The sequence below is a fragment of the Dipodomys merriami genome, unplaced genomic scaffold (genome assembly GCF_024711535.1).
Source record: "Dipodomys merriami isolate MVZ:Mamm:240054 unplaced genomic scaffold, mDipMer1.0.p SCAF_5, whole genome shotgun sequence".
NCBI lineage: Eukaryota > Metazoa > Chordata > Mammalia > Rodentia > Heteromyidae > Dipodomys > Dipodomys merriami.
This window is the reverse complement of record NW_027206068.1, coordinates 39,267,948-39,295,636: the sequence shown is the minus strand read 5'-3', so window position 1 is coordinate 39,295,636 and position 27,689 is coordinate 39,267,948. Positions and strand designations below refer to the sequence as shown.

The following is a 27,689-nucleotide window of genomic DNA, read 5'->3' as shown; positions in this document are numbered from 1 at the left end:
CAGTGACCTAACTGGACAGTTAAAACGAACAAGGCATTGTGCACAAGTTAAAAAGCTTTTATTAGGATTGGGAATGTACCTCAGTGGTAGTATTTCCCTAGCATGCACCAGGCCCTGGTATTCATTCCTGGCAAAATGAATGGGTGGGTGAGTGGCTGGTGATGGTGATGCTTAAGCTTTTAATTCAAATGATTGAATCTAGAACAAATTAGCCCTTAAGGTCTCATTTTCTCATCTGTGAAGCAGAATTGTTGCTGTGCTTGAATGAAATGATAATAGTGTTCCCTTAAATGGCCCTTGATATATCATAAACACCCAGTATGATCAAGATTATCCTCTTTACTATTTCTGGCCTTTATCCATAAGTTCTAGGTATACTCTGAATAATATGCATGGGTCAGGAGTTGAATAGAAAGTGTCATATAATGCTCACTAGTATAATTTAGCTCCAAAGACAATGATTTGGAAGTCTTAAAAAATCCTTTAAATATATATTTTAAAAAACTTCCAAAAAGTCTTAAAGATTTAGATATATCTATAAAATATATAGAAAAAGTCATGTCACTTCACTTCTCTTGGCTTCTGTCCTCATTTGTAGAATGAACAAGCTGTCATCGGTGATTTCTAGATTTCTTTCTGGCTCAAACATTGGCCCTAAAATGGAAAAGGAAAAACTAGATTGGGTCTGGTAGCACTTGATGTAAATCACAGCCAAGAAAGTAAGGTACTTTGATGAAATATTGAACAAAATTCAAGTCTCTATTTCCACATAAATCTTGTATTTCTTCTCTCCTGTCTTCTGAACTGCTTTGAGATCACCAACACTTATCAGTATATGAACACTATTCTGTCCTTATCCCATTGTACTGTAATCCATAGTTTGCTTTACTGTTTCTTAAAACCATCTTGCTGATATTTCCACATTCCTTTTGCTTTGCTTTTGTCTTTACAGCCATGCATTAGTGTCTTTAAAGCTACTCACTCTCAGGACGTGTGCAAATTTAGTAAGTTTAAGGTTACTATCACTCAGGAAGTGTGCGAAGGGTATTCTAAATGTTTTGTCCACATGACTTAACTTACTAGTGAACAGTCCAAGGACACAAAGAAACTAAAACCACTTGGATAAACACAATGGGAATCCCTTGAAGATGAGACCCCCCAAACCAATATGGTGGTGGAAAGCTGACCATTGAATCAGTTGTGTATGCTTTCTGTCTTTATTCTGGTGGTATCTCAGGATAAAGAAAAATAAATGGTAAAGGTTGCAAAAGAAAAATTTCCACTTAAAGCAGAATTTGTCCAAAAGATATCAACTGAACATTGTGTTTTATAACAGGCTTGAAGCTGGTAAAGGTCTTTAAACATCAGTGACCTTGAGAAATCAGGCTCTTCTCATTGGACCTACATGAAGGCACTTTCCTGAGTAATGAACAATGTGATATTTTCCTTAACCAACTGTCTACAGACATGTAGATTCATTGTGTCTTATATCCAGAGTGCCAGTTTCCACTGTTTAACTAGCAAACTTCATGAACATTTTGTTTCTTACACTTAGAAACCTTCACTTTTCTCACTCAGTGAAACAGTAAAATCTTCATTGGATGAGTTTCCTACCTAGCAAAATTAGTAACTCAATTCTGTAATTGTGGGGGTGGAGCTTAGATGGTATTCCTTTAGTCATTGATAAGGTAAGATGCTATGAGGATGGATTCTCAGTAAGTCACCTTGTGTAAATTACTTTTAGTTTTCCAAAGGTGCTACCCTCCTCTTTTTGATGTACATTCTACTGTTATCCTTTCTTCTCCTTAGGAGTTTGGTTCCTGGCTACTCTCAATACCAAAATCCCAGGATATCCAAGTCCCTTACATAGAACATAATAATGTGTATGACCAATGCAAGTCAACTCATGTACTACTTTAAATCATCTCAAATTACAATGTAAATGCTATATAAATAGTTCAACTGTTAATTAACAAGAAAAGTAGTGTGTAGATGTTCAGTACATTTTTCTCATACTTGCTTCACTACTGGCTAAACCCATTGATTCAGAATCTCCTATGGACTGAAAGTGCCAAGTGTACATGCCACCATCTACCATCATAGATCAATGAAAACTTGTCCTCAGGACTGTTAACAAATCTAGATTTTGAGTTTTCAGGGTTTAATGTCTGATTTTATTAAAAACACTTATTTCATGCTTTGTTTTCCATTCAGAGACCCTACTGTGCTAGCCTAGATTCTCTGAGTTTGCCGACAATGTACAATAGCCCATACATTAGTGGAGAATGTTATCTCTGGCAGTAGTTGGGAAAAAAAATGGAAGTAAGTCAGTAAAGATTGGTGGAAATATAGATGTTATTATTGTAGTCACTGCATTAACACAAATCAGTCAATTGCTTTGTCTTTTAGGATACTTTCACAAATGTCTTTTGAATTGTAGTTGGAACAGACTCTCTGGAGGAAAGGAAGGGAGGATTTATTCACTAGCTTCATCTTTTGATATATTTCCTACCCTTCAGGTAGGGGTGCTAGATTAAAGAAAAACAGAAAGGGAAGAAAGCCCGTGTAATATTTATCACAAATTTATACTAAAAAGTCATTTATTGTTCATCTGCAATTAAAATTTAACTGTGAGTTCTGTATTTCATCTATCAGTCCTGCTGTCACGATTCACATTCATATTTTCATGCAGCATCTCTGTGACACTATGCACAAACACAGAGGTTAGTTTCTCCTCCCCTGTGCTGCATTGTACAGGACTCAACAGAAAGCAGGGTGCAAGGTTGATGGCATGGCTATGACTTTCCTCTAACAGAACAGGGACATTCTAGGCCACTGCACAGGAGGCAAGGGAAGAGGGGGAGGCAAGAGAGAGGAGAGGTGTGGGAAAGCAGCACGAGGAAATAGGCATGGCTGTATGGACACAGGGAGATAAATAACATTATTTTCTGTGAAAAGAGTCCTGATTCATTATAATATCTCTAATATCTATGGTACTAGATCCTGGGGATTTAGTAATGAGTACAACAATATTCATGCTACCAGGAAGCTTACAGAATAGCTTGAATATTACAGGTAAACCAATTGAAAAATGCTTAATGAAATGATTGTAAAAATATCACCTCATTAAATGGAGGTTTCTCTAAATGACTAGTTTGGTAAAACAACAACAATAACAAAGTTACCCCTTCCAAGCAAAACTATCATTTGGATTGCTTTTATCAAATGGATACTTCCAAAAAAGATAGAAAAGCACTGGCATAACTTCACCAAATATAGGAATTATTATTCAGTAATAGCAACAATAAATTGTATACACATCAAAAAAAGAAGTTAAAACACTAAATAGATATTTTTTATTTGGGTTTTTATAAGGCAGATCTATGAGAATGGTATAAAAACATGGCATGTATTTTGGTAACAATACTAGAGATTACAGTTTTAGCAAGTATAAGCCACACACATTTACAAAGAGAACAGTATTTTCCACGCAGGTACAAAATAGACAATGAAAAAAAATCAAGGCAAGAGAAAGATTCCAATTAACAATAGAAAATCAATTATAACGTAAATTGCATGTTACCTTTTAAAAGCTTTTAAAGGTAAGCTTTATTGCCATCTATCTTATTCAACAGTGTTAAGCGGTATTATGACAAAGGACTGAATGGCAGAAAAGATTACTCTAGATTTCACATAATATAGAACTCATATCTAAATGGCTTACTTGGAGGAAAAAAACACAATGGAAGTAGATAATAGTGGTCTTTAATCTGCTTTCTGTAGGGTGTGGATTGGGCCCTCTGGGGGCAGTTGTCATAGATGCACACTATCAACAGCAAAATGGATGGAGGAAGAGGAACACACGTTGCTGTCCTTGCAGACTTCATCTCACTGGCCAGCTCTCAGTCAACATCTCTCTCTCTATATATATGTACACACACACACACACACACACACACACACACAAACACACACACACACACTCTACACACACACACACACAAACACACACACACACACTCTACACACACACTCACACACACACACATACTCTCTCTCTCTCTCTCTCTCTCTCTCTCTGCCAGGGCAGCTAGGAACAGTGACCCACCCATTGAAGCTGTTATAGAAGCAGGGAAACAGACATTGGGAGACAACTTCTAATCCTTGTTTATAAAGACATCAGCAAAACTATAGAAAACCTTAAAGAGGATCTCTAAGAGAGTATGTTCCTTAAATTGGCAATTTGGAAGTACCATAATTTGGAGAATCCATACAACCTGCCCTAACTTTGGATGAATGCATGGTGGATATTCATGTAAAGTTTAAAAAATTCTCAGTATGTGTGTTAGACTAAATACAACCTCCACCCCCTTTTAAAACTATAATATGGATAGAATCTCTGAAAATTAAACATGTTACAATTTTCCTATACTCAAAAAAAAGCAAAAGAACTCATTCATCCTATAACATTCAATGTTCAAAAGCTAGAACAGATTCATCTGGAGTTAGTCTAAATATATGGCAGAATTTTTTTACTGACTTAAGAACAATTGAGAGTTGAATATCTGATTTTCCTTACAATACATCATAAATATAACTTTACCACTGAACTAAGGTATCTATACTACATATAACATTTCTATGAGTCATAAATTTACAAAATCATTTCAATACATCATTTTAAATGTTAACATATAAAAACAGGGACTTTATAGACTGATGCAGCTAAATGTGTTCAGTGTTTACAGTATTCTGAAAGAAATACTTATGAATTATATAGAGTATTTACTTAAAATATAACATTCATAAATATATTTCAACTAAATGTCTTTTTCTGGAGAAAATATTTTATTATGAAATTGTTTAATAGCAAAAGGCAATTAAAAAGAATTAATATTTTATTATATTACATAAGAGATTAACATAAAAATTGAAGTTATTCTTGAAGCACTTTTACAGAAATAATTTTTAAAATGTAACTATAATAGGACTACAAATACCTTAATTTAGTATTATCAAATTAATCTTAAAAGTAAAATTCTTTATCAACTCAAAGTTATTCTAATTTTATGTTTATAATCAGGAGTTTATCAGTGGAGCTCATTAGCTACCTCATATGTGGAAGAGAATAATTATCTCTGAGAAATATCTGTAAATATAATTTACTCAGACTTTTACATACTTTAAAAGTTAAACAAAAATCTTGCATGTAGATAATCTGTGCTAAACTTCGAGGTATGCTTTTAAAAATAAATGTTAGTATGAATATATTCATATTTAAATGTGATTTAAAATACTTTTAATAGAGGATACATATGAAAACTGTACACAAAAGCTATGTAAGCATAATACAGCTCATGGTTATTTTCCTCATAGGAAAAAATTATTTGATATTCTTTGCATAGGCTCAAACCTGGGTATATTTCCTACATTCTCATAATTTTTGCAGGGGCACTTCTTGGGAAACAATTCTCACATGTTGTAACAGCAAACTTTAATTCTTCTGAAGCCAGAAAAAAATTATCCAAAAGTGATTATGAAAAACAATGAAAAGAAAAATAATCACAGAAACAGTAAGACCATCAAAAGTCAATAGATTTAAAATTTTAGGAAATCATTTAAACATTTAGAATTACAATGAATGCATTTTATTCTGAAACTTCAAAATTATTCCACTTTTTTCTAGCAATGCAAAGCCATTTAAAATAACACTTGTATCTTTTGTGCACTGCTTTATCAGATTTTCAACTGCCCAATTTATCTATAATAGTGACAGTTTTATATATTATTGGCTACTTAATATCTACATACAACACCTAACTAGTCATTTAAAATTTAGAACTACTTCATTGTATTTTAGTATTAAATGGTTAAAGTGTAATCTTAAGAATAAAAGGAACAAGAAAGTACTGATACGTTGTTATTTTCACTAATTCCTAGCATCAGTATATTTATCATTATCACCCTACTGAATACTTACTAATAACGCAGTCTTAATGAAAAGGGAAGAAATGTAATCAATATAAAGAAAATGGGTAGCTCAGTAAGAACAAGATATTAAACTTCACCAAACAAGAAAAGTTCAGGGAATCACGAATGATTTCCCAGAGCCATTGAATGAGAAAGGTAGATGGTACTAAATTAAGTCCATTCACTGGGCAGCTGGATTCAAGTTAATGGGTAACTCAAGAAATGATATAGTTTTAGGAACAGAAATGCATATGATTGTATCTTGTCTGCAACCTTCTATTTTAATAAAAAAGGAGAAAATGTAGGGCATCCTGAGACTTGAATGGAATGCAATTTACGTGTAGAATTTCAGCACTGAGAAATTTTATGAATAATTGCTATGATTATATGTTTCCATCAGATTTATAATTGACCACTTATTTTAATATCCTTCATGATTAGTATAAATTGCTCTCTAATGAATGGTTATAGTGGCAGAGGGGTTTCTCAGGAAGAGAAAAGGAGATGACTGCTTTTACAGAGATCTATGAAGATCTATGAAGTGTCTTCAAGTCCTCAGCAACTCATTAACACCACCATGGTCCTCTCTGATTGAGGCCTCCCTTGCATAGAGAGGCCTATGGACTCTGGTAGATCACTAGGTCAGACCTGTGTAGCTAAGTCAGGACTTCCCTACCAGAAGCAATAAATTTATGGATTGGGTATTTCCCTACGTCACTGGATGCACATAACCCACCCCAAATGATTCCTTCATATAAAAGAGAAAGTATCTAGACTGACCTTATAAATGTAATGTATGGAAATAAAACAGGGTTAAATAGTCTAGTAGTTAAAACCCCAGCTTCTAGATGATTACTACCTGGACTCACCCTGCACTTACTCATGGTGTGACCCTGAATGAATTACTTTCTACCCCCCATTTCCTTATGCATAAAACATGGACAATTACCTATTTCATGGGGTTATTGCAAGTAATAAGTAGAACAGATCTTGAATAGATAATATAAGTAAAGTGTATATAACCATGCTCTTCCCACCCCCACACTCCCGGGGAACATCAGTAAATTCCACACCATGTATGGTGGTTATTGGCTAAAGATCAATTTAATGATCAGCTGCTGAATAATTACTCATATGTAAACTTGACAACTAAGAAAAGCTGTACAAATCCCAGGATTGGTACTCTACTATATTAGACATCAGCTTTGAAAGTGAAATGTGAATCCTTTCCCTGTCAGACATATGAATTGTACAGTAAAATTGCTCTGAAACATATGAAGAACAAAATCTGTCATGAGCAGTACATTATCACTATGTATTTTATGTCTCCAATGAATTTTAAATATAATTTCATGTTTTTAAAAGAATGTGTTTGGTCACACAATCACATGGCTTTGCACAATTAATGGCTTTCTTTAAATCCTGTCTTCTGAGAAGTATAATAATCTTCTCATGAATACTTACCAAGATGCTAATGTTATGTGTCCTTTTGTATTGAGGTCTGATGGTATATTTCTACTTCTTAAGCTGGGTAAAAATTAAAATCTTAAGTTACAGGATATGGGTATATCCACTGAGCTATATTAAAAGATCCTAATTCTGGCTTTAAAGTATTTTTAAGATTATGTTACATCTAAGGACGCTACCATTTGAGCCATGTCCCAGCCCTTTACTTTACATGTTGTTTTGGAGATAGTCTCCCTAACTGGGTTGACCTCTATCTCCAGATCCTCTTTTCCCTGCCATCTAAGTAGCTGGGATTACAGGTGCCCACCACCATGCTTGGCCTTACATCTATATTATTTACTATAAATGTTTGCCTGATTATGAAATATAGTTAAAATCACAATACTATTACAATTAGCAAAGCAAAAAATAAATACCTAAATTTCAACAATACATTGGCTACAAATTTTATGTTGGCCAGTTATGACATTTTGGAAATGAACTTGAAAATATGATCACTATGTCCACTGATCTCATTTGACATGTTTCAAACAGACAACGCACTTACAACTGAACACAGAGCACAGCATTTTAACAATGGCATGAATAGAACTTCATATGATGGCATCAGTGAGCACCATTTATCATCACATTACTGTGACCTTCTCTGGGGAAAGTTGAGGAAGTGTTTCCTCAATTCCTTCTTCTAGAAATTGGCTCTTTTCCCAGCCCTTTTTAATTCTTTTAAGCTTTCGGTTGATGCACGGAAGGAGTAAAATGATCTTACCCACAATTACAATGGAGGGCAAAACAAGAGCAAGAACAAAGTTTGGTGGTGTATAAAACCTGTAGTACTCTTCTTCAAAAGCTCGCTTCCACCCGTAAATCAAAACATGGAATGTACTTATGAGTAAGGCCACATAGCCAAGTGTAGACTTGGGGCAGGGAAGAAAGGAAAAAAGAAAAATATAACAAAGAAATAAATCATTCAATCTCATAAATTAACCTATATACATAGAATGTTTATATTTTGATAAAACTACTTTGTCTAAAGTTGATTTAGCTACTCTTTGTCCTCTGCTGAATTAGGCAATTTAAAACATTTTCATCTATTTCCTATAACAAATACTGACATTATTTATTTGTGATCTTTATTTTATGCTAATAAGAGTATATTGGTATATACACACATGTATATGTATAATATATATATATACTAATAAAGGTATATGTTTAATAGTCTGAGTATTTTACTTATATCATTAAGAAAATGATTTTACAAGGCCTATTCTAGGTATATGTGGAATTATCACAATGCAACACCCTCATTAATCTGTACTACTTCAAAAGTTAAATTGAAAAACATTTTCGTGTCATTGCAAAATGACAAGAAGATGTTAACAATAAATAATGTCATGTTAGGCCTTTTCTATATTTTGGTTATTTCCTTGGAACTGATTTCTACTAGTGGAATTGTTGATCCAAACATGCAGCTTTTCCTTCAGGATGTTGATATACATTGCTAAGCTCTTCTTCATAAAGATTATTACAGTCCTACCAGTTATGCATATAAATGACCTATACATATATAAGAATATATATGTATTCATATAGATGTACATACATATGGTATATATGTACGTACATCTATTAGTATATATATATATAACACTAACATACACAGACACATATATACATATACTACTAAGAGGAAAATTTCAAAAATCCTTCAATATTAATCTATAAGTAACAATTCAAATATATACACATTGACTACACTGAGATTATTCAGAGTATTTAACTTTGTACCTTAAGTTTTAAAAGGTCAGCATTTTTCAGTTTCCTAAATTATTATGTTGAAGACAGCTTACTTGAGAAATGATTGATGTTACAAAAAATATTACATCATTATAATGATGTAATGTCTACTTCACTAGGAAAATATCAAGTCTCCAGCAGGCATAATTTGCAGCTACTCATCTAAATCTATAATGACAATATGCATCTCTTTACTACCTGTTATCAGAAGGCCTGCTATTTCTTTTCAGGTGTGATTAAGCTAGCATTTTGGAAAGTATTCTCCTTTTTCTTTTTCTTTTTTTTTTTTTTTTTTTCGGTTGGTCATGGGGCTTGAACTCTGGTCCTGGGCGCTGTCCCTGAGCTCTTCAGCTCAAGGCAAGGGCTCTACCACTTGAGTAACAGCGCCACTTCTGGTTTTCTGGTAATTAAGTGAGATGAGTCTCATGGACTTTCCTGTCCAGGCTGGCTTTGAACCACAATCCTCAGATCTCAGCCTCCTGAGTAACTAGGATTACAGGCATCAGCCACCGGCACCCAGATCCTTATTTCTTAAGGATAAATGGATTTAGGCAAAGGTATGCCCTTAATTTGAATGAGATTGTTATATATTTTTTAAAGCCCAAAATAGATGAAGAATAAAACTTGGTGTAAAATCACATGAAATTTGATGGTTTGATTTGTTGTATACACCATTTGGAGACAACAGATTTTGTGATCAAATAGGTATAGTCTGAATTTGCATTATGAATTTTAAAAGTCTGCAAATTTATTTTGTAGACATTACTGGAGAAAATGAATGTGTAACTTTTTTTTTTGTCAGTTGTGGGGCTTGAACTGAGGGCCTGGATGCTGTCCTTGAGCCTCTTTCTGCTCCAGGATAGCACTCTACCACTTGAGTCACAGAACCATTTCTGGTTTTTGAGTGGTTAATTGGAAATAAGAGTCTTATGGAGACTTTTCTGTCCAGGCTGGCTTCAAACCACAATCCTCAGATCTCAGCCTCCTGAGTAGCTAGGATTACAGGCGAAAGCCACCAGTGCTGGCGAATGTGTGACTTTTTAAAGAACACAATGGTGTTATGAGATCCCTTTATATATACTTTTAAACATTAGTTTATGACTGATATCTTAAATACATATACCAACAAGACTCACAAAGTTGGCTATCATACTTGGTAAGTCTTGTTGGTATATGTATTTAAGACATCAGTTACCTAATTGCATATAACACATGCATTAAAAAATATTACCTTTTCTCCACTTAAGTTAATGAAGATTTCCTGCTCTTTAGACTGATCAAGATGACTCAAAATATATAAAATAACTTACTCATTTGGCTAATATGAAACTGTTTTAATTTGATCTAAGATTACTCCTGTCTCCATTTCATTCTTTTAAATAATCTTTATTCTTAATATTGTAGACAGTGCTATCATAGTCTTCCTTAACAATGAAAACTAGTCTTTCTCTTATTAAACAGACTTAACTGCCCTAAGCTGGCCTGTAGAAGTATGTGTTGTTTGAGCAAAATATATAACCATGGCCACAAAGACACTGTTTTTGTAAGGAGCATATTTAAAATTCAACCGTACTTAACAATTAAATTCTAAACTGTGCAATCCCTTAACAAACAAAACCCCACCTACCTGAATAAAACTGAATTCCCTCCAGTTTAAAGCATTGCTCACTGAAGGGATGGAAGTGACTGCCAGAAGGGAAAGTAAGCCAAGGCTCATTATGCCAAAGGAGATATACATTTCAATTCTCCAGACCTCTTCCTCATTCCAAGAGTTTTCAATATTTGCATGAACCTAGCAAGAAAACAAATGTGATTTTCTTTTATTTGGTGGGATTTGAACAGATTCAGTCAGTAAGAAGAACTGGGTCACAGATGAACACATTTAAGTTGTATTCTTGCAAACTATTATGGAAAGCAGATTAGTTTGGTATTGTTTCAAGTATAAGGGAAAGGGAAGGAAATGTTAAATAAAATCAGGACTAAGACTTTCTCCTTCTGGGTAACATTGATCAAGGTGCACTGTATTTGTGCACTGTATTCATACTTTGTTAAATGGTAACTCTTTTGTACAGCTATTTAAGATAATAAAAATATGCATTTTAAAAAAGACTTTCTCCTTAGTGTATACAAGAAGAGGAAATTTCCCTCTTTTGCCATAAATGCAAGGAATCAGAAATTCTGGAGTCCAAAGCTGGTTTCCTGGACAAGAGAAAAGAGGTTTTGGTAGATTTTGTTCTGAGGTATTTTTATATGGTAGTTTAAACTTGGTCAAAAAGTTTGGTACATTGTGGCCTTAGTTTAACTTACGTTACAGTCAGGGGTTTCCTATATTCTTTCTTTCTCTCCTACCTGTATATTATGTTTGTATTGATTTATCTCTCCCTTTTTTTTCTTTCCCAGGAAGATGGGATTTTCTAAGGTAAAAGCTCTATGGATAATACCTTACAAACTCCAGTTGCCTCATTCTGTATGTACTGTTCTTTGAAACACCTTTCTCTTACATCGATAATGCATATATAATCAAACCAGACAATGAATTTGTGATCACTTGGATAGGAAATACTTTCAGAAATGGTTTATGTACTCACAAACAGTATATTAGAGCTTAAGTCAAGAGCGGAATTCTTTTGGTTGAAGTTGTGAGTTAAGTAACTTCATGGAAAACATTCTTACTAACATCATGTTAACTTTGCCTAAGTTTAGTTGGAAAAGCATAAACTTTTTCAAAAGCTATGCCTTAGCCATTTGTTTCCTGAAGCAAGAATGGCAATATCCTGAAAGAGCTAAAGAGCTCTATTGCTGAAGAAAGATCTTCTTGTTTGATATCTACCCCACACTGCAGGGTAGTAGATACTCTGATATGCCTAGACACTACAACTGGACTGATTTTCCTCCTAATTCAATTCCTCATCTCACAAATACGTTTCTTGAGTGTCTGCTTTATCTAATCACAGCATTAGACATTGGCTTGGTATCCGTGAACAACACAGAGACCTCATACAATCCAATGGAGTGAGCAGACAACAGTAAATATAATGAGGAAAACATAAAGTGTGTTATAAGAGTAGTAAGTACATTTGAAAAGAAAAAAAAAAAGAAGCTAAGAGGCTCTGAGAGTCCTGAGCTGCATTGGGTGCATATGGCAGGATTCAAAGTGTCCACTATAGGTCACATTAGAAGAAGGTGAGGAAGCTAAATATACATATATCAAAACCTGAAGTATTCCAAGGCCAGGAGGGGAGAGGCACATCTGCAATCCTGGCTTCTCAAGGGACAGAGATCGGGAGGACTGCAGAGGCTAACCCAAACAAAAATGTTAGCAAGACTGTATCTCATTAGATGTCAGTGATGTGTACCTCAGCTATTGTGGATGTGAAGGGGGAGCGAGCATAGCTCAAAACTAGTCCTGAGGGCAAGGATGGGGTGGGAAACACAAGGCCCTATCTAAAATTATTATTAAAGTAAAAAGGGATGGAACTGTGGCTCAAGTGGTAGAGTACCAGCCTAACAAGTTCAAAGCCCTGAATCCAACTTTCCCCCTCTCAAACCTTACTATTCAGCTAAGAGAAGTGGTATTTTCAGAGAGCAAATGACTTAAAGGACATGAATCTACTTACTTTACAAAATGTACTTTAGGTTTTATTGTTGAACCTTATTTAGATAATACATACTTCAACTATGTCTAATCTTATATGTATACACACACACACACACATAAAGATGTTTACACATTTGTTTTGATGCAATGTCTGGCTTTCACTGAGAAATGCTACATCAAACATTGCAGTAAAACTCTGTGCTTTCCATCTGTGCGATGGGAGTTAGTGAGATCAACCTTTACCTCATCACCAAGCCCTTCCATGAAGCTCTCTTCAGGATTCTCTTGGAGAGCTGGGTGCTAGGAAAGCTTTATTAGAGAAACTAGTATCTTTTCTGCTCTTTCATAATAAGAATTGTAAGTAGCAGTTTCTCCTTTTTCACTGCATCAGACAGGAGCAGTACAGACCCAGCTATGTAGCCAGCAGAGCTGGCCACTTTTTCACTTTATCTTGATTCTTTATTTTGTTTTATATTTTCACTGGTTCTAGTTTTATGTGTGTTTATTACTGAAAACTTCATTAATAGTTTGGGCACCATAGAAAGTTAAAAAACTATTAAAATAATTAATGTTATAACATTAACAATGTTATCATTCAATAGTGTAAACAGGCTCAGAATGTGGCTTAGTGGTAGAATGCTTGCGTAGCATGCATGAAGCTCTGGGTTTGATTCCTCAGTACCACATAAACAGAAAAAGCCAGAAGTGGTGCTATGGCTCAAGTGGCAGAGCGCTGGTAGGGCACCAAGAGGCTCTGGGACAGTGCCTAGGCCCTGAGTTCAAGCCCAGGCCCCGGAAAAAAATGTTGAAAACAGTCATAATCATAAAATATTCTTAAAAGGGGAGGATCCCCACACAGTTCTTACCTTCTCTTGTATTTTGCAAAGAAGGGGATGGTCTCTGCTTTTACCCTAAATGAGTTGCAATTAGCCACATTCTCACACAAAAGAGTGTTTAAATGATCATTCTTTCCCTTCCCTAACTAAACCAAAGAAAATTTCCATTCAGAGAGATTCTTATACCATTTACACTTCATATTTTACAGCTCATATTAATAAAGCCTTTTACTAGAGGCAGAGAATTAACAAGCACATCCAGTACCTGCTGATAAGCCATGTTGAGAAACAAGTATCTTTCTGACCTTCTCATGGGTAAGCAGAGGCTGTAGGCAACATGGACAACAGCGAAGAAAAAGCTCAGTAACCCCAGCTGTTTCCTGCACTGTAACCAGGTCTCCAACCAAGGCGGGAATCTTCGATACTTGGTGCCATAGTACAGCTGATAGGCAGCTGCCAGGAGACCTGCTAGGTACACCAGGGACAGCAAAGTGATAGCAACGATAGGCAAAGTTTTATTCACAATCTCAATAGGAATCTTGTAGAAGTCACTCTGCTGGTTTCTTGCATATGGATGTATCACATCTCTGACAAAGGAATAAAGAAAGAAAAATGTGGCCAAGCTTATGGCTACCACCACTGGCCCTCTCCAGAGAGTAAACAGTCGTAGGGGCAAATTTTCAATCTCCCTGGCTGCTGACAGTGATCCCAAGTCAACAGGAATGAAATTCAGCTGGCGAGCAAGCTCAATAACTTGTTGACGAGCTTGGATGTTGTTGCTACATATATATACCTGCAGGAAAAAGGAAGAAAGCTTATTATTACTATTGTTGTTTATAAGCATGGCAGTGATCACTTTTCCCACATAAACTACAGTGCATCAGTTGTAAGGCAAGCACTCTACCACTGAGCCACCTTTCCAGCCCCAGTACATCAGTTGTAATGACCTTGAGTGGATGCAACTAATTAGAGATGAAGCATGAATTTACAAATCTGTCTTTTAAAAAAGATACAATTATTTTATCACCATGCTTAATTTTAGTGCATACGCACATAAAGACTTTAAGATGAACTATCTTATTTGCTTACATTTAGAAGTTCTCGTTTCAGAAGCATTGATAGGACTTGCCATTTGCTTCATTCTCAAGCTGAAGTAAAAATTACTATCCATAGACTTGTATGCTAAAAGCAAATCTAAGAAATCCAGTGTGAAGTCTGGAGGCAGTGACTCCTTAACTATAACAATCCCAGCTATGAAAGAGACAAGGATTTGGAGGATTGTGGGTTGAGGCCAACGTGGGCAAAGAGTTAGCAAGTAACTCCCCTATCTCAACATTAAAAGCTGAACATTTTGGTCCATTTCTGTTATTGTAGCTATGTGGGAGGCAGAAGTAGGAGAATCATAGTCCAAACTAGCCCAGCCCCTCCTCCCACAAAGAAGTGACACTCGGTTAAGAAAAGTAACTTATGCAAAAAGGGCTGAGGTTTGTCTCAAATGGTGGAGCACTTGCCTAGCAAGCATGAGGTAGTGAGTTCAAACCCCAGTATTGCTTCTCCTCTGCTCCCCAAATCCCACCTGCTTCCACTTGCCACATATGGATCAAGATTTTTGCTTCAACCAAACTGTGGTATTGTATATTCTGTGGCTATTTTAGTCTATGTAAAATAAAAAAAGGTTCTTCTTAAGAATGATATTAAATAGTATTTTATTCAGAGATGGAACATTGTGTTACCAAGTCGCTGCAGGAAATGAGAATGAAAGAGCTAAGGAGGGAAAAGAGGGACACAAAAGGCCTATTATTTTTGCAGTTTATTTGGTTGTAATGAGGCTAGAAGTTAGTCTTGTACTTGCTAGACAAGTGCTCTACCACTTGAGCCATGCCCATAGCACCTGTAATCTTCTTGGTTTTGCTTTTTTAAATAGGGTCTCATGGTTTTGCTTGGGCTGCCTTTGGACCATGCATCTCCATTAGCTGGGCTTATAGGTAGCATGTGCCTGTGATTAGCATATTTGTTGAGATACAGTATTTCTAGCTTTGTGCCTGGGTTGGTTTTTAACTATGACTTTCCTTATCTTTACTGAGTGGCTGAGGTTAGAGGTGTCAGACACTCACTCAGTCACGTTTATTGTTTTGCAGAAGCCAAGAGAGTAAATGCAATGGGACACACTGCTCATCAACCCTGCCTTTTCTTTAATTGGTGATGACAGAAAAGTCCATGTTATTTAATATGCTTTCCATTTCAGTTTTGGAATGAAAACGTACTCTTACAAGGTCAAGACATTATCTTCATATAATCATCCCAAGTTTTGAAATAATCATTGGAAAGTGTCAGAATTTGGTTTCTGAATGCCCAATATTTGATCAACTATCAAATGCCATTTAAACAGTAACAATTAAGAGTACTTACCTGGCGGCTGGCATCCTTAGGTCCTAACTGAAGTGCCCACGCTGAGACTACATTAAATCCTTTGACAATCAAGGAATCTGGGAATAGTGAAGCCAGGTATTCAGCATTGGATTCGGGGTATTGATTTATCCTCATGTTATTGCTCACATCAATCAGGATTTTACCCACAAGTAGGTGTCTCAGGTCCCACAGGGAGGTGTAATGTTCTCTGTGTATAGCAACAAATATTATATTTGTTTTCGTCAGAGCATCTTCATGATGGGTGACATCTACCACATGAGGAAAAAATTCAGAGGCAAACTTGGGATTTCTACTTCCTATGACCACATGATAGCCACATCTAATAAGACGAATGGTCAGAGACTTGGCAAAATCTCCACTTCCAATCACACCCACAGTCACTTTCCTCGCATCTTTGATACCATTTATGCCATTAGGTAGAAAAGTTTCACTCAGACTTTTAGGGCTTCCCATCATAGAGATTGATTCCATGATATAGGCTCTCCTCAAATCACCAGGAATGTCCTACAAGAAAGAAAATAAGATGGTCACCAATTGCCTGTTAGCAGATACTAAAGCATTTCTAGGTACTGTGATTTTGTCTTACAGGTAAAATATTGTATGACAGGCAATACAACATGAAAACTAGCAAGGCAGAATTTGTAATCTAGAGAAGATATCTAATTAGAAAAGTTAGTTGTCACAAGGCAATATGCTCAAGTGGGGCTTCATGTGTTCGTTCACAAAGCACCTGGAACTCTTGTTAAAATGAGTGATTGGAAAGGGATGCCCAATGTTCTATATTTCTAACAACGTTGATGCCAATGCTGCTGCTTTGCAGACTCTCCTTTATACAGCAAAGCAGTGGGGCACAAAAAGAAAGAGACTTAAGTTTTCACACAGAACTTTAAAAACTAAAAACAAAAAACCCCACATTTCTAACAAGCATGATACCCAGCAGCTCAGCAAAATAGACAGCAGGAAAGAAATACCATAAGAGGTAAAAAACAGGGCCTTGGTACTAAGTGATAGCTCACAAGGAAATAGGAAAACCATAAAACAAACAACTAACCATGTAAACCAAAATTGTCTGGAATCATTTGAGATGAAGTTTATAAAACACCCTGTTCATCTGAGTAGGTAGTAACTTTTTCATAAAATGAGAGTATGGTAAATCAGCCAATTAAAAGAAAAAAAAAACACCTGGCACTTACATACTATTTTTAAGGAGGTAAGTATCAAAATTTTTTTAAAAAGGAGTGATTAAATAACATCATTGTCTATCATTGATCCTATGTCCTATAACTTACCATTAAGAAAAGTAGCTTCTCTAAAGAAAGGGGGTTTAGTAATAAGTTTATGGCTTTACAGTACTTTAAAATCTTGTTTTCTCCCTTTCATTTGTTGGTTACAAAGACTATAACACAGTTATTTTTCTTGGAAAACAGTTAGGCTATTTTTTATTAACATCTCAGATATTCATATGAATATTAACTTGCTCAATAATGCAAATAATATGGGCATGGATCAGTGTCACTGTTCTGATGAAAAATAATGTATCATTCTATCCCCAGGGTACAGTGACTTTCATGCTAACAGCTGAGGCAGATCACTTCTTGAGAGAATTCAATGGATATTACATGCATAGAAGGGATATTTAAGAAACCATTTTGTTCAGATTTTAACTGGAATTTGAAACAATTGAATTTAGGAAAATGCAACCTTGATCCTAGAAATTAATCACACCCAATGACTACAAATACATCAGCAAATTACACTTTGGAAAGGCAATACTATCAGTAATGTTGCCTCAAGCTCATTCCTATGTAGTTAGATATAGTAACCAAATCGACACAACTACACTGTGAACTAGGTGCTACAGCCATGCTCAGTAGGTATATGAGGAAACCTAGACAATCAGAAGAGAATTGTTTGTCCTGAGTCTAAAGGGAAAAACTGAAAGATCTAGGATTAGAACCCTGGCATTCTACCTAAGGCATGTATCATCGAGTGGATGTCAGGAAGAAAAAGGTTTTTGCCGGGGGGGGGGGTGGTGGTGGGAGGGGGGAAAGAGGGTGGCTATGGTGGTGAAAGTTATAGTTATTTCCATATTATTATATTATTTCTCCTTTGGCCATCTCATCAGCTACTCAGAAATACCCAATGATCTTAATGTCTTAGATCCTGGGAAAGGAGAAAACTCACTGTTGTTTTTTTAAATATCTGTTGCATATTTCATTTTGTTTCAGTATATAAACAGTAGTAATTATCTGCCTTCCACTGGAGGAGTCCCATACATCCAGAAGATTGGAGAGGGGGCTATCAGAGGAACTGAGGTAGTCCAAAGTGGTCAACATTTTCCTGGAGATACTGTTAGCAATTTGGGGGATCAGGAACAATTAAAGGAACCAGAAGTTATGAAATCAGTATTTATTTCATTCAAAAATTAAGGATGAAGTGACATTACCCATCTTCACTCATATACATCATATATCCTGTAAAGAAGGTACCATATTCACATACAGAGTCTCAGTCCTGTATATATACATATATATATATATATACACACACACACATATCTATACATGTATATATACACACATATAGATGTAATATATATCATAGAATTTAAGATATATTAATTTAAAAACTTTAAATCCAATGATCATGATCATAAGGCCTTAACAAAGTAAAAGCAAAACAAAAACCTGCTAGATGTCTATTTATTTTGCAAAGCTTGTTCTAACTCCTTTAAATCAGAGTGTGAACAGGTAAAAATACATTAGGACCTAATAATATCACCAATGGGTCCCCAATTAAACCACATACAGTACACATACTATATATGTGACTCTGGTGTAACATGTTTGGGCCTTCTTCATATGGTATTCCTAATGACAAGTTCTAACTGGACCCTTTAAAAATAGGCCTGTGGCTAGAATGGTAATTGCACTAATAAACAAAACTCTTTCATGAGAGTGTCAAAGAATGTAAATGCATCAGAGAGAGAGAGAAAGAGAGGGAAGACAAAGAGAAAGAGAGAGGGAGGAAAAGGAGAGAGGGAAGAGGAAAGAGCAGGAGAGATGGAAAGACCGAGGAAGGAAGAGATAGATAAATCTATAGTGGATCTGAGATGTGGATTGCTTATTGCTGAAGCACAGACAGTAGGTTTACAAATTATAGTAAATTGAGGGTTTTAAGAATAATATTCCAATTTAACTCTCAAATGGCTATAAAATATATAACTATCTTGGAGGGGAGCGGGGAGGATTGGGTGGGGGGGCAGGGGGAGGATGGGAAGGGATGGGAAGGGGAAACAAAGGAGAAGGCTATAATGCTTGGTAAGAAATGTACTCATTTTCTTGCCCATGTAATTGTAACATATCTGTACAGTATTTTCACAATAAAAAATATATATAACTATCTTAAAGATAAGGCAACAGAGGCTCAAAGAAAATCAACTGTTCACCCATGACAGTGCCATTGGCAGTGACAGCAACGATTCAAATACAAGCATCCTCAGACTGCAGTACCAACTTTACATGGGAAGCCTTAAAACTGCTTAGCATCTCTGAATGTCATATGTAACCTATACTTTGCAAAGATAATACTAACTTTAAATAGCTAAACTATGAATCTCAGTTTAAGCTACTTTTAGATAAATCCAAAGCATATATGCTTGGGAATTTTAGCTACAAAACAGATTAAACTATGATAGGAATAATTATTTTTTGATAAAAACACTCTGTGAATTTATTAATGCTTCAAAACAAAACATGACTGGTTGTTGTATAACTTTTTTTGTGTGTGCCAGTCCCGGGGTTTGAACTGAGGCTTTAAGGTCTGTCCTTGAGTTTCTTTTGCTCAAGGCTAGTTCTCTACTACTTGAACCACAGTTCCACTTCCAGCTTCTTCCATAGCTCAGTGGAGGTAAGTGTCTCAAGGGCTTTCCTGCCTAATTAACTACCAAAAAACTGAAAGTGGAGTTGTGCTTTAAATGGTACAGTGCTAGCCTTAAGCAAAAAAGCTTAAGAACAGTGCCCGGACCCTGAGTTCAAGCTCCAGGAATGGTGCACATACACGTACAAACGTATACACACACACACACACACACACACACACACACACACACACACACACACACGACTAATATCATCATTTAAGGAAAAATATGTGAAAAACTTTAGTACATTTCCATTGACAAGAATGAAGCAAGCATAATCTTATGGCATATCCACTCTGCTGTTGCTAATATGATTTTTTATGGTCATTGTATGCTTTGTTCATCAGAGATAAGGACATGGTGCTTATACTTAAAATTTTTACACTCTCATCAGGGAAAGACAGGGTGTACCTGTAATAAAAAAAGAGTATAATAATAATAATAAACACTTATTGGAAGTATATCTGTGGCTCAAAGTGTGAGTGCTAGCCTTGAGCAAAAGAGTTCAGGGACAGCACCTAGGCACTGAGTTCAAGCCCAATGAACAACAAAAAAATCAATTTATAATAGGAACTAGGTTCAGTGGTACTCACTAGACACTGTTGAAAATGAACTATACAACTTGTGAGTGGGGACAGGAGGGAAAAACTGGGAGAGAGCAAAGGAAAAGATAACAATATCCAAAAAGAAATATACTTATTACCTGACTTATGAAACTATAACCACTCTGTACATCACCTTTACAATAACAATATTTTTTTAAAGAAAGAACTAGATTGTATTGTCAAAGCATGCCCTAGAAAATTAGAAAATATTGCATGGTGTTTCTTCCTCTCCTTCAAGTCATATTTTCTCTCTCTCTCTCTCTCTCTCTCTCTCTCTCTCTCTCTCTCTCTCTCTCTCTCTCTCTCTCTCTCTCCCTTGCCTCTTTTTTTCTCTTTTTCTCCCTCCCTCTCTCTCCCTCTCCCTTTTCCTGTTCTTTCTCCTCTCTTTCTGTATGGATAAGTGTGTGTGTGTGTGTGTGTGTGTGTGTGTGTGTGTGTGTGTGTGTGTGTGTGTGTGTGAATAAACTCGTATTTCCAAACTAATGTCTAATTCACACAATTTCCACAGGGCACTATGAATGCATATGAACTTGAACTTAAAAGAAGAAAGGCCTCAAAGTAAATTTAGCATTCTGTAGCCATGCTCTGAAAATTCTGTGGCATTGTTACCTAAGGAACAATTTAACAATCTATGGCAAGAGTAAGGAGTTTTTGATAAAATTATTCGACTTGGAGAATTATCTTTAAGTCTTTCCTACTTTGGAGATATGCCTTGTCTACTTTTAGAAATCAAATGAGATAGCAATTACGTAGTTCCTTTTCCTACTTTTTATTTAACTCGTCTATAAAGGCAACGAACAGTTCCAAGGGCTACTGTTTTCAAAGACATTAGGAGGTTCTCTATGTAAAAGTGATCCTTCACTTGTTGGCAAGAAAACTTTTTCTGAGAGTGAGAGTACACACATAGAAACTAACCCCTGCTTAATAATCCTGAGGATGGGGATGCATTCTAGACATGAAGTATCAACTATCCCAGCCAAGTTTTCTGTAATTAGATGGTGAGGTGTTTTTTTTTTTTTTTCATTATTACATCCTTTGAGTTGCACGAAGATAACCCCTAATTCTCTTGGAAGTTAAATAAACAAGTAAACCCAACTGTTGTTTATCTACGACAATCACAGTGGTTTCAGAATGGGGAAAGAGTGGTTTTGTTTCGTTTTCAGGCTTTTATTTCACAAATTCTCGAGTCCTTTTAGAAAACTTGAAAAGCAAAGCTACAATTAATTCTGCTTAAAATAGGAAGGTGACTTCCTAAGGCAGTGTTTATCCCTGAGGTCACTGAACCAGCAGCATCAGCACCACCTGGGAACTGGTTAAAAATATGTGGGTTCCCAGGTTCTTCCCCCACATCCTTCAGATAGAAATCCCAGGGGTGGACCCCAACAACTGTGTCTCATAGAATTTTAGAGGTGATTATGATGCTTGTAAAATTTTCAGAACAACCCCAATAGTTTAGTCTCCATTTGCTGTTTGTATGAATATTAAAATAAGATTATTAAATATGTAGATTAAATATTTATTATTAAATATGTAGATTAAATATTTTAATCAGAGTGTTAAATTCTTTCCTTCAGCTAACGCTTGGGTAATTTGAAAATCATTTCCCCAAAATTATCAGTGAAATTATTACTTTTATTAAAACTACATAGGTTTACTCATTGAAATTCTATTTATGAACTACTGCAATTACAAATGACTTATTAATATGTTAGACATGGATCTGAGTGTCTGGTTTTTATGAGAGCAACTAAAGAATCTTCAGAAAACACAATAGCATTACAGTTACACTTGACTAATTCAAACTTTCCAGGATTCTTGAATAACTAGAATTTTAATAAAACAAATTCAAAATGAGTATTTCCTACGGCATTTTTTAGGTTCATATATATTCAATATGTAGCTTTATATGGGCATGAATCCATCATATTTCTAGGTTCTAAATAACCAAAATAAAATTTTATGTTCACCACATTGCAATTACAAGGACGGGGGGTGTTCCAATTCATGTCAGAAAGATTTTCAACAAAAAACTTTAAATCTAGGTTACTTCAGAAATTAAATTAATATTTTCCCCCAAAGACATCAATTAATAAAATTTTAAATTTCATCCAACAAATTAAAACATCTCCCCAAGGCTTTCTCCTCTATGTTCTTTGATTGCTAGTGCTGAGGAGAATGTTGTATACATCCATCAAGACACACAAGTAACCTGTATCTCAAGCAGATTCTTGTGTGCTTTGCATACCTGGTTCATGTAACCCAAGTTAGCATGATCATGTGGTATGTCTAAAATGAAGTGAGTCATAACACATCACAGATTGCTAAAATAAATTCCCCCACCTGATAACCCTTCCACATACAGTATTTTGTGATGAAGATCCCTATTATTACTAACAAAATGCAGGATTTTCTGTGTTACAGTAATTCACTTATGAATACACAGTTCTACATTCTAGCTTCCCTGAAAGCCAATTTCCCTACTTTCAATTCCTTACCACTTAACAAGCAATATGTGTCTGTGGTTACAAATGGCACTAATAGCTGGGTGTCAGTAGCTCACACTTACAAATCCTAGCTAAATTTTAAACCAGTCAGGGAAGAAAAGTCTCTGAGGCTCCATCTCCAATTAACAAGCATAAATGCTGGATGGAAGTTGTGGTTTAAATGATAAACATCAGCTATTAACAAATAAGCAAACCAAGGGCATGATGCACTAAATTCAAGCCCTAGTAATGGCTCACACTGGCCTGTGTGTGTGCAGACACACACACACACAGAACCAGAGAGAGTGATCAGCTCTGGGCATCCCTAGTGATTGACCTCAGTTTAGGAATCAGTCTACCATCATGATCCATCTATCCATCCATCAATTGCAATCTCTCACCTACCAAACCTCTTACTGAGAACTATCTACTTGACATTCATCTGATGCTCCAATGACACAGAACAGGACCTCCTGATGATATTATTAACATGATGAAATTAAGAACATTGACACATTCACAGCAACTTAAACATTTCACTGAAGTATAATTTACTCCATTCTGAAAATATAATACAAATATACAAATAAATAACTTTCACCAACAGTTAGCTTATTAATCAATTTTTATTGGCCTAAAGTAGTCTCCTCTTTAAAAAACAAACAAATCCTATTTCCATCAGTTTTCTGAAAACCCTACTAGTGAGTGGATGTGGTCAGAGTTTAGCTGCCTTGGCTTGGTGCTATGATAGTAAGGGAGGTCCCATTTAGGTGGGTGGAAAGTCTCAATACAGCTTCTTTTCACAATGGTCTCAACAGAGTTATGGAAGCAAAGCATCTCAATGTTAGCTGTACATGGGGCAACACTGTCACTTTTTCTCCATATTTTTTTTTAAATAAGTTGGGAGATAGAGCATGGGCATTACGATTTTTATAGATTACCAGGTGTGATGAATATTCATCCAAAGTGGACAGCAACTTTACTAAAACATTAAGGATTCAACCCAATAACCATTTTGTCATTTAGAGAGTAGAGATGACTGTTTAGATCCTCACATATGTCCATTTGTTTTACATTGTTGTTTGTAACAATGAAAATAATGCTGGCAAGAGCATATAGCTGCTCTTGAATACGGGACACCGAAGATGATGGATGCAGTCCTGTCTCCTTTCCAGGCCCCAGCAGCATCCCAAGGCTCACTTGCTATTTTGCAATTTCCTCTCTTTGCTTTCTGAGAAGGGCAATCGTTAGTCATCTCACCCCACAGCACATGTTGTTCACTTTGTTCCTGTTGTTGTATAATATTCAAAATTCAGAGTGTTCTGAGGATAGCATCTTTTCTGTCTCCTCTACAAGGGGACATCACAGGTCCTGACCTGGGAAAACCACAGTTGGCAACTAGACTGACTAGAATAGAAAACTCAACGCAAATATGATTCCTGGCAGTTCTTGTTAAAATGTACATTCACAGTTTGTCTAAGTGTGGGATGATATTGAATTCTGCATTTCTCACAAGCTCCTAGGTGATGCTTATTGTGCTGGTCTATGAGCCACACTTTGACTAACAGAATCCTAGTCTTCTCTTTTGATGGTATTTACAGGCAATCTAGATTACCTGTCAAACTATGACATTTATAGAAACTTTTGTTTTTGTGGCATTGAGGTGATAGGAGGTTTCTAAAATCATCTGTATCCTCTTTCTTGGAATCGTATTTCCTTTTGTTAAATGAAAAAAAAAACAGGTTGTACTGGTCTCCTTTTGTTTGTAATTCTTATTGCTACATAGTGAGGGTATGCCATCATTTTACATTTAAACTTCAACTGCAAGAGCTTCATTTGCAGTGGTTTAAGTAACACAGGCTCCTTGAAATTTCAAGGTCACATTGAATTTTTTGAATAGATGTTTGACTTGTTGTATCCATTTAATACTTAAGAGCATATACGCAAGGTAAGACAATTCAATTACACTCAGCTCCACAACCTCTTAATGGTGTTTGTTTTTTGTTTAGAAGGATTCCTTGACAATCCTCTAACTGAATGGTAGATGTTTGCTAATTTTGAAAGAGTCTAATATATTTACTATCTCTGTCTCTGTCTGTCTGTCTGTCTGTCTGTCTGTCTGTCTCTCTCTCTCTCTCTCTCTCTCTCTATATATATATATATATAGATATATATATATATGTATACACACACGTATTACTTTCCTAGAAGTACCTAGGACAGTAATTAGATAATAGTAAATCTATAGGAGCTGTTCTCACAGGCTTGATGATACAACCTGGTGATTTGGCTAGATTATCAAGAAGCTGAAACTCTTTGGATTCATGGGGTAAGTAGGTACATTCTTTGCAGGCTTACATACATCTCTAATAAACATCCCATTCTTCTGAGGCTTCTCACATCTCATGACCTTCTCCCCAACTATTGTCATCCACTGACTTTAAGCTTATTCCTATCACTAGAGACTGTCCCCTCATATACACAGTCATTCTTTGTACCCCAACAATGGCTGTCATCCCTCTCCAAGACTTCATCAGCTGGGGGATGGATCATTCAACCTCAGGGTCTCTTGCTTCTTCAATTCATCAAAGCAATGTTCCTGCTTCTACTCTGCCTAGTCATTCACTTCCTGGTATCTCCAAGCACTATCTGCTAGCCTTCCAGTAATCTTAGTTTTAATCAGAAACTGAATCTGATCTATGTACCTCACGTTCCTTGTCACTCTCCATCAACCTGTTTCTAGTTTTTCTTTAAACCTATTTCCCTTGTAATTATTTGATGTAACTGCTCTCTTCCCTCACCAGCCAATAACATGCTCCTTGAGGGTAGAACCATGGTTTTTTTGTTGTTACTGCGTCCATAATGTCTGGCACAAGTAATCAAGCATGCAATACATATTCTTTGTTGTTGACTGCATCAAAAACATGAGTCAACAAAGATGCAATGGGTTTCTAGGTCAAATCTCACTTATTGCTGATCAAGACGTGTGGGCCCAAAGGGATTAAGTGTCAATGTTTTCCTCAGGTCAATGTCCAACTTACCTCAGTACTATGGTTACAGGCTAAGCAGGGAGTAAATGCATGTCTTGATACTCCTACTATTGTTTATTACAACCACAGGTGGAATATCTCTATCAATCCATCTATCACTTTAATTTCTTATGTGTAGCATTTTTTTTCAGTATTGAAATTCAGTTATGCTCATTCACCTTAAGTATCTTTTCCATGGTAACAGTATAATAAAATGTGACTTGGATATAAAGCCTCCACAATCCCACCCTCCACAATTAGCTGAATTGATCGTTATTGATACTGTCTCATTCCCCACCCCCAACAGACTGACTAGCTGCAGAATTTGCAGCCTGGCCTAGGGCAGCCTGTGGCCAGTGGATTTGCTCTTTTTTTTAACCTTTGAGAGGGAGTGAGTGAATGAGAATTAATTGTGGTTTGAGACTTTAAAAAAAAGAAACAGACCAACAGAATAAAGAAATAATAAAAGGGTGCCGGATGGGGAAATGGTTTGGAGAGAACTAAAAAGGTTCCTAGCCATGGGGGGCTGTTAACTCAACTACAATCTAGGTCAGAAGGGCAAGAAGTGGAGACAGGAGTCAGAATTTTATTTCTCCTGAAGTGAATAACAACAATTGATCAATTAACCACGGCCTGGAATAAGTTTTTTTTTTTCCATTAAAAAAACTATCTGCCAGAGGAATGAAAACTGACATCAATCTTTCTCCACAGGATGGTGGTGGTGGTGGTGGTGGTGGGGAGATCATAAATCGAAATCTCTGGATTTTTTTTTTAAACAGCTCTATCTTTCTGCTCTATTTTAAGAGCAAGATTTTTAGGGCATAATTTTCAACAAGTTTTGGCTGAGACTGAATACAGAGCTCAAAGACAATTTAGGACACTCAAAGAAGGGGTCAACTGCTATAACAGAAAATGGCCTAATCACACCAATTATTACTGGGCAATAAACAAAACGCCTCTGGGAATACTTGACCTGTTCGCAGTGCAGCACTGCATCAACCCAAAGTGGCAGGCAGACACACCACCAGCGGGGTGAAAGTTACCTGGCTGGCTGTCCTCTGCCTGTCTGGGGACATCCTACCTACGTGGGGCAATGTCTCCCCTGGCCTCCTTTCTCCTGGGCCCAATCTCAGGACTTCTCTGGAGCTCCAGGAAGACCCAGAGGCGCACGCGGGGGGGGGGGGGGGGGACGGAATCGGTGGCAGACACCCTTCTGCACCCCTCCTACTCCCCACCCAGATGTCAGGCACCCCGCCAGCCCCGGGGTGGGCAGTGGGGCGGTGGGGTGGGGGGGATGCCCTGGGATGGCGCGGAATGCGGGGAGGATGGATGGTGCGGACTGCATCTTGACCCTCACCTCGGCCACCTTCACCACCTCCTCCCCAATCCGCTCACCTCCGCGCGCTCCGCGCCGGCCAGGGGGAGCCTGGCAGCTCTCGGGCTGCGGCGCCGACTTTCCCAAGGGCCGGGCCGGGCTCCAGGGCCTGCGGACGGCACCTCCGGCTGGCGGCTGCGGGGTGGGCTGTCTCGGCCGGTCGTCGCGCTCCGGCGG

The 27,689-nt window shown here is 36.6% G+C and overlaps 1 protein-coding gene across 3 annotated transcripts; it reads right to left on the bottom strand.

The window, feature by feature from the left end:
- Positions 1 to 569: 569 nt before the first annotated feature.
- Steap2 (STEAP2 metalloreductase) lies at positions 570 to 27,635 on the bottom strand. Of its 3 annotated transcripts, none has more exons than XM_069996423.1 (5): positions 27,533 to 27,635; positions 16,078 to 16,602; positions 13,934 to 14,461; positions 10,862 to 11,026; positions 570 to 654 (listed from the first exon to the last, which is right to left on the bottom strand). In XM_069996423.1, exons 2-5 carry the CDS (start codon positions 16,567 to 16,569, stop codon positions 625 to 627), a joined length of 1,215 nt encoding a protein of 404 aa, XP_069852524.1. In that variant the 5' UTR covers positions 16,570 to 16,602; positions 27,533 to 27,635; the 3' UTR covers positions 570 to 624. The 3 variants fall into 3 exon arrangements, with proteins under 3 accessions (XP_069852524.1, XP_069852523.1, XP_069852522.1); XM_069996422.1 differs by lacking the exon at positions 570 to 654 and adding an exon at positions 5,018 to 8,351 and having other exon boundaries at positions 27,495 to 27,635; XM_069996421.1 differs by lacking the exon at positions 570 to 654 and adding an exon at positions 5,018 to 8,351.
- Positions 27,636 to 27,689: the final 54 nt, after the last annotated feature.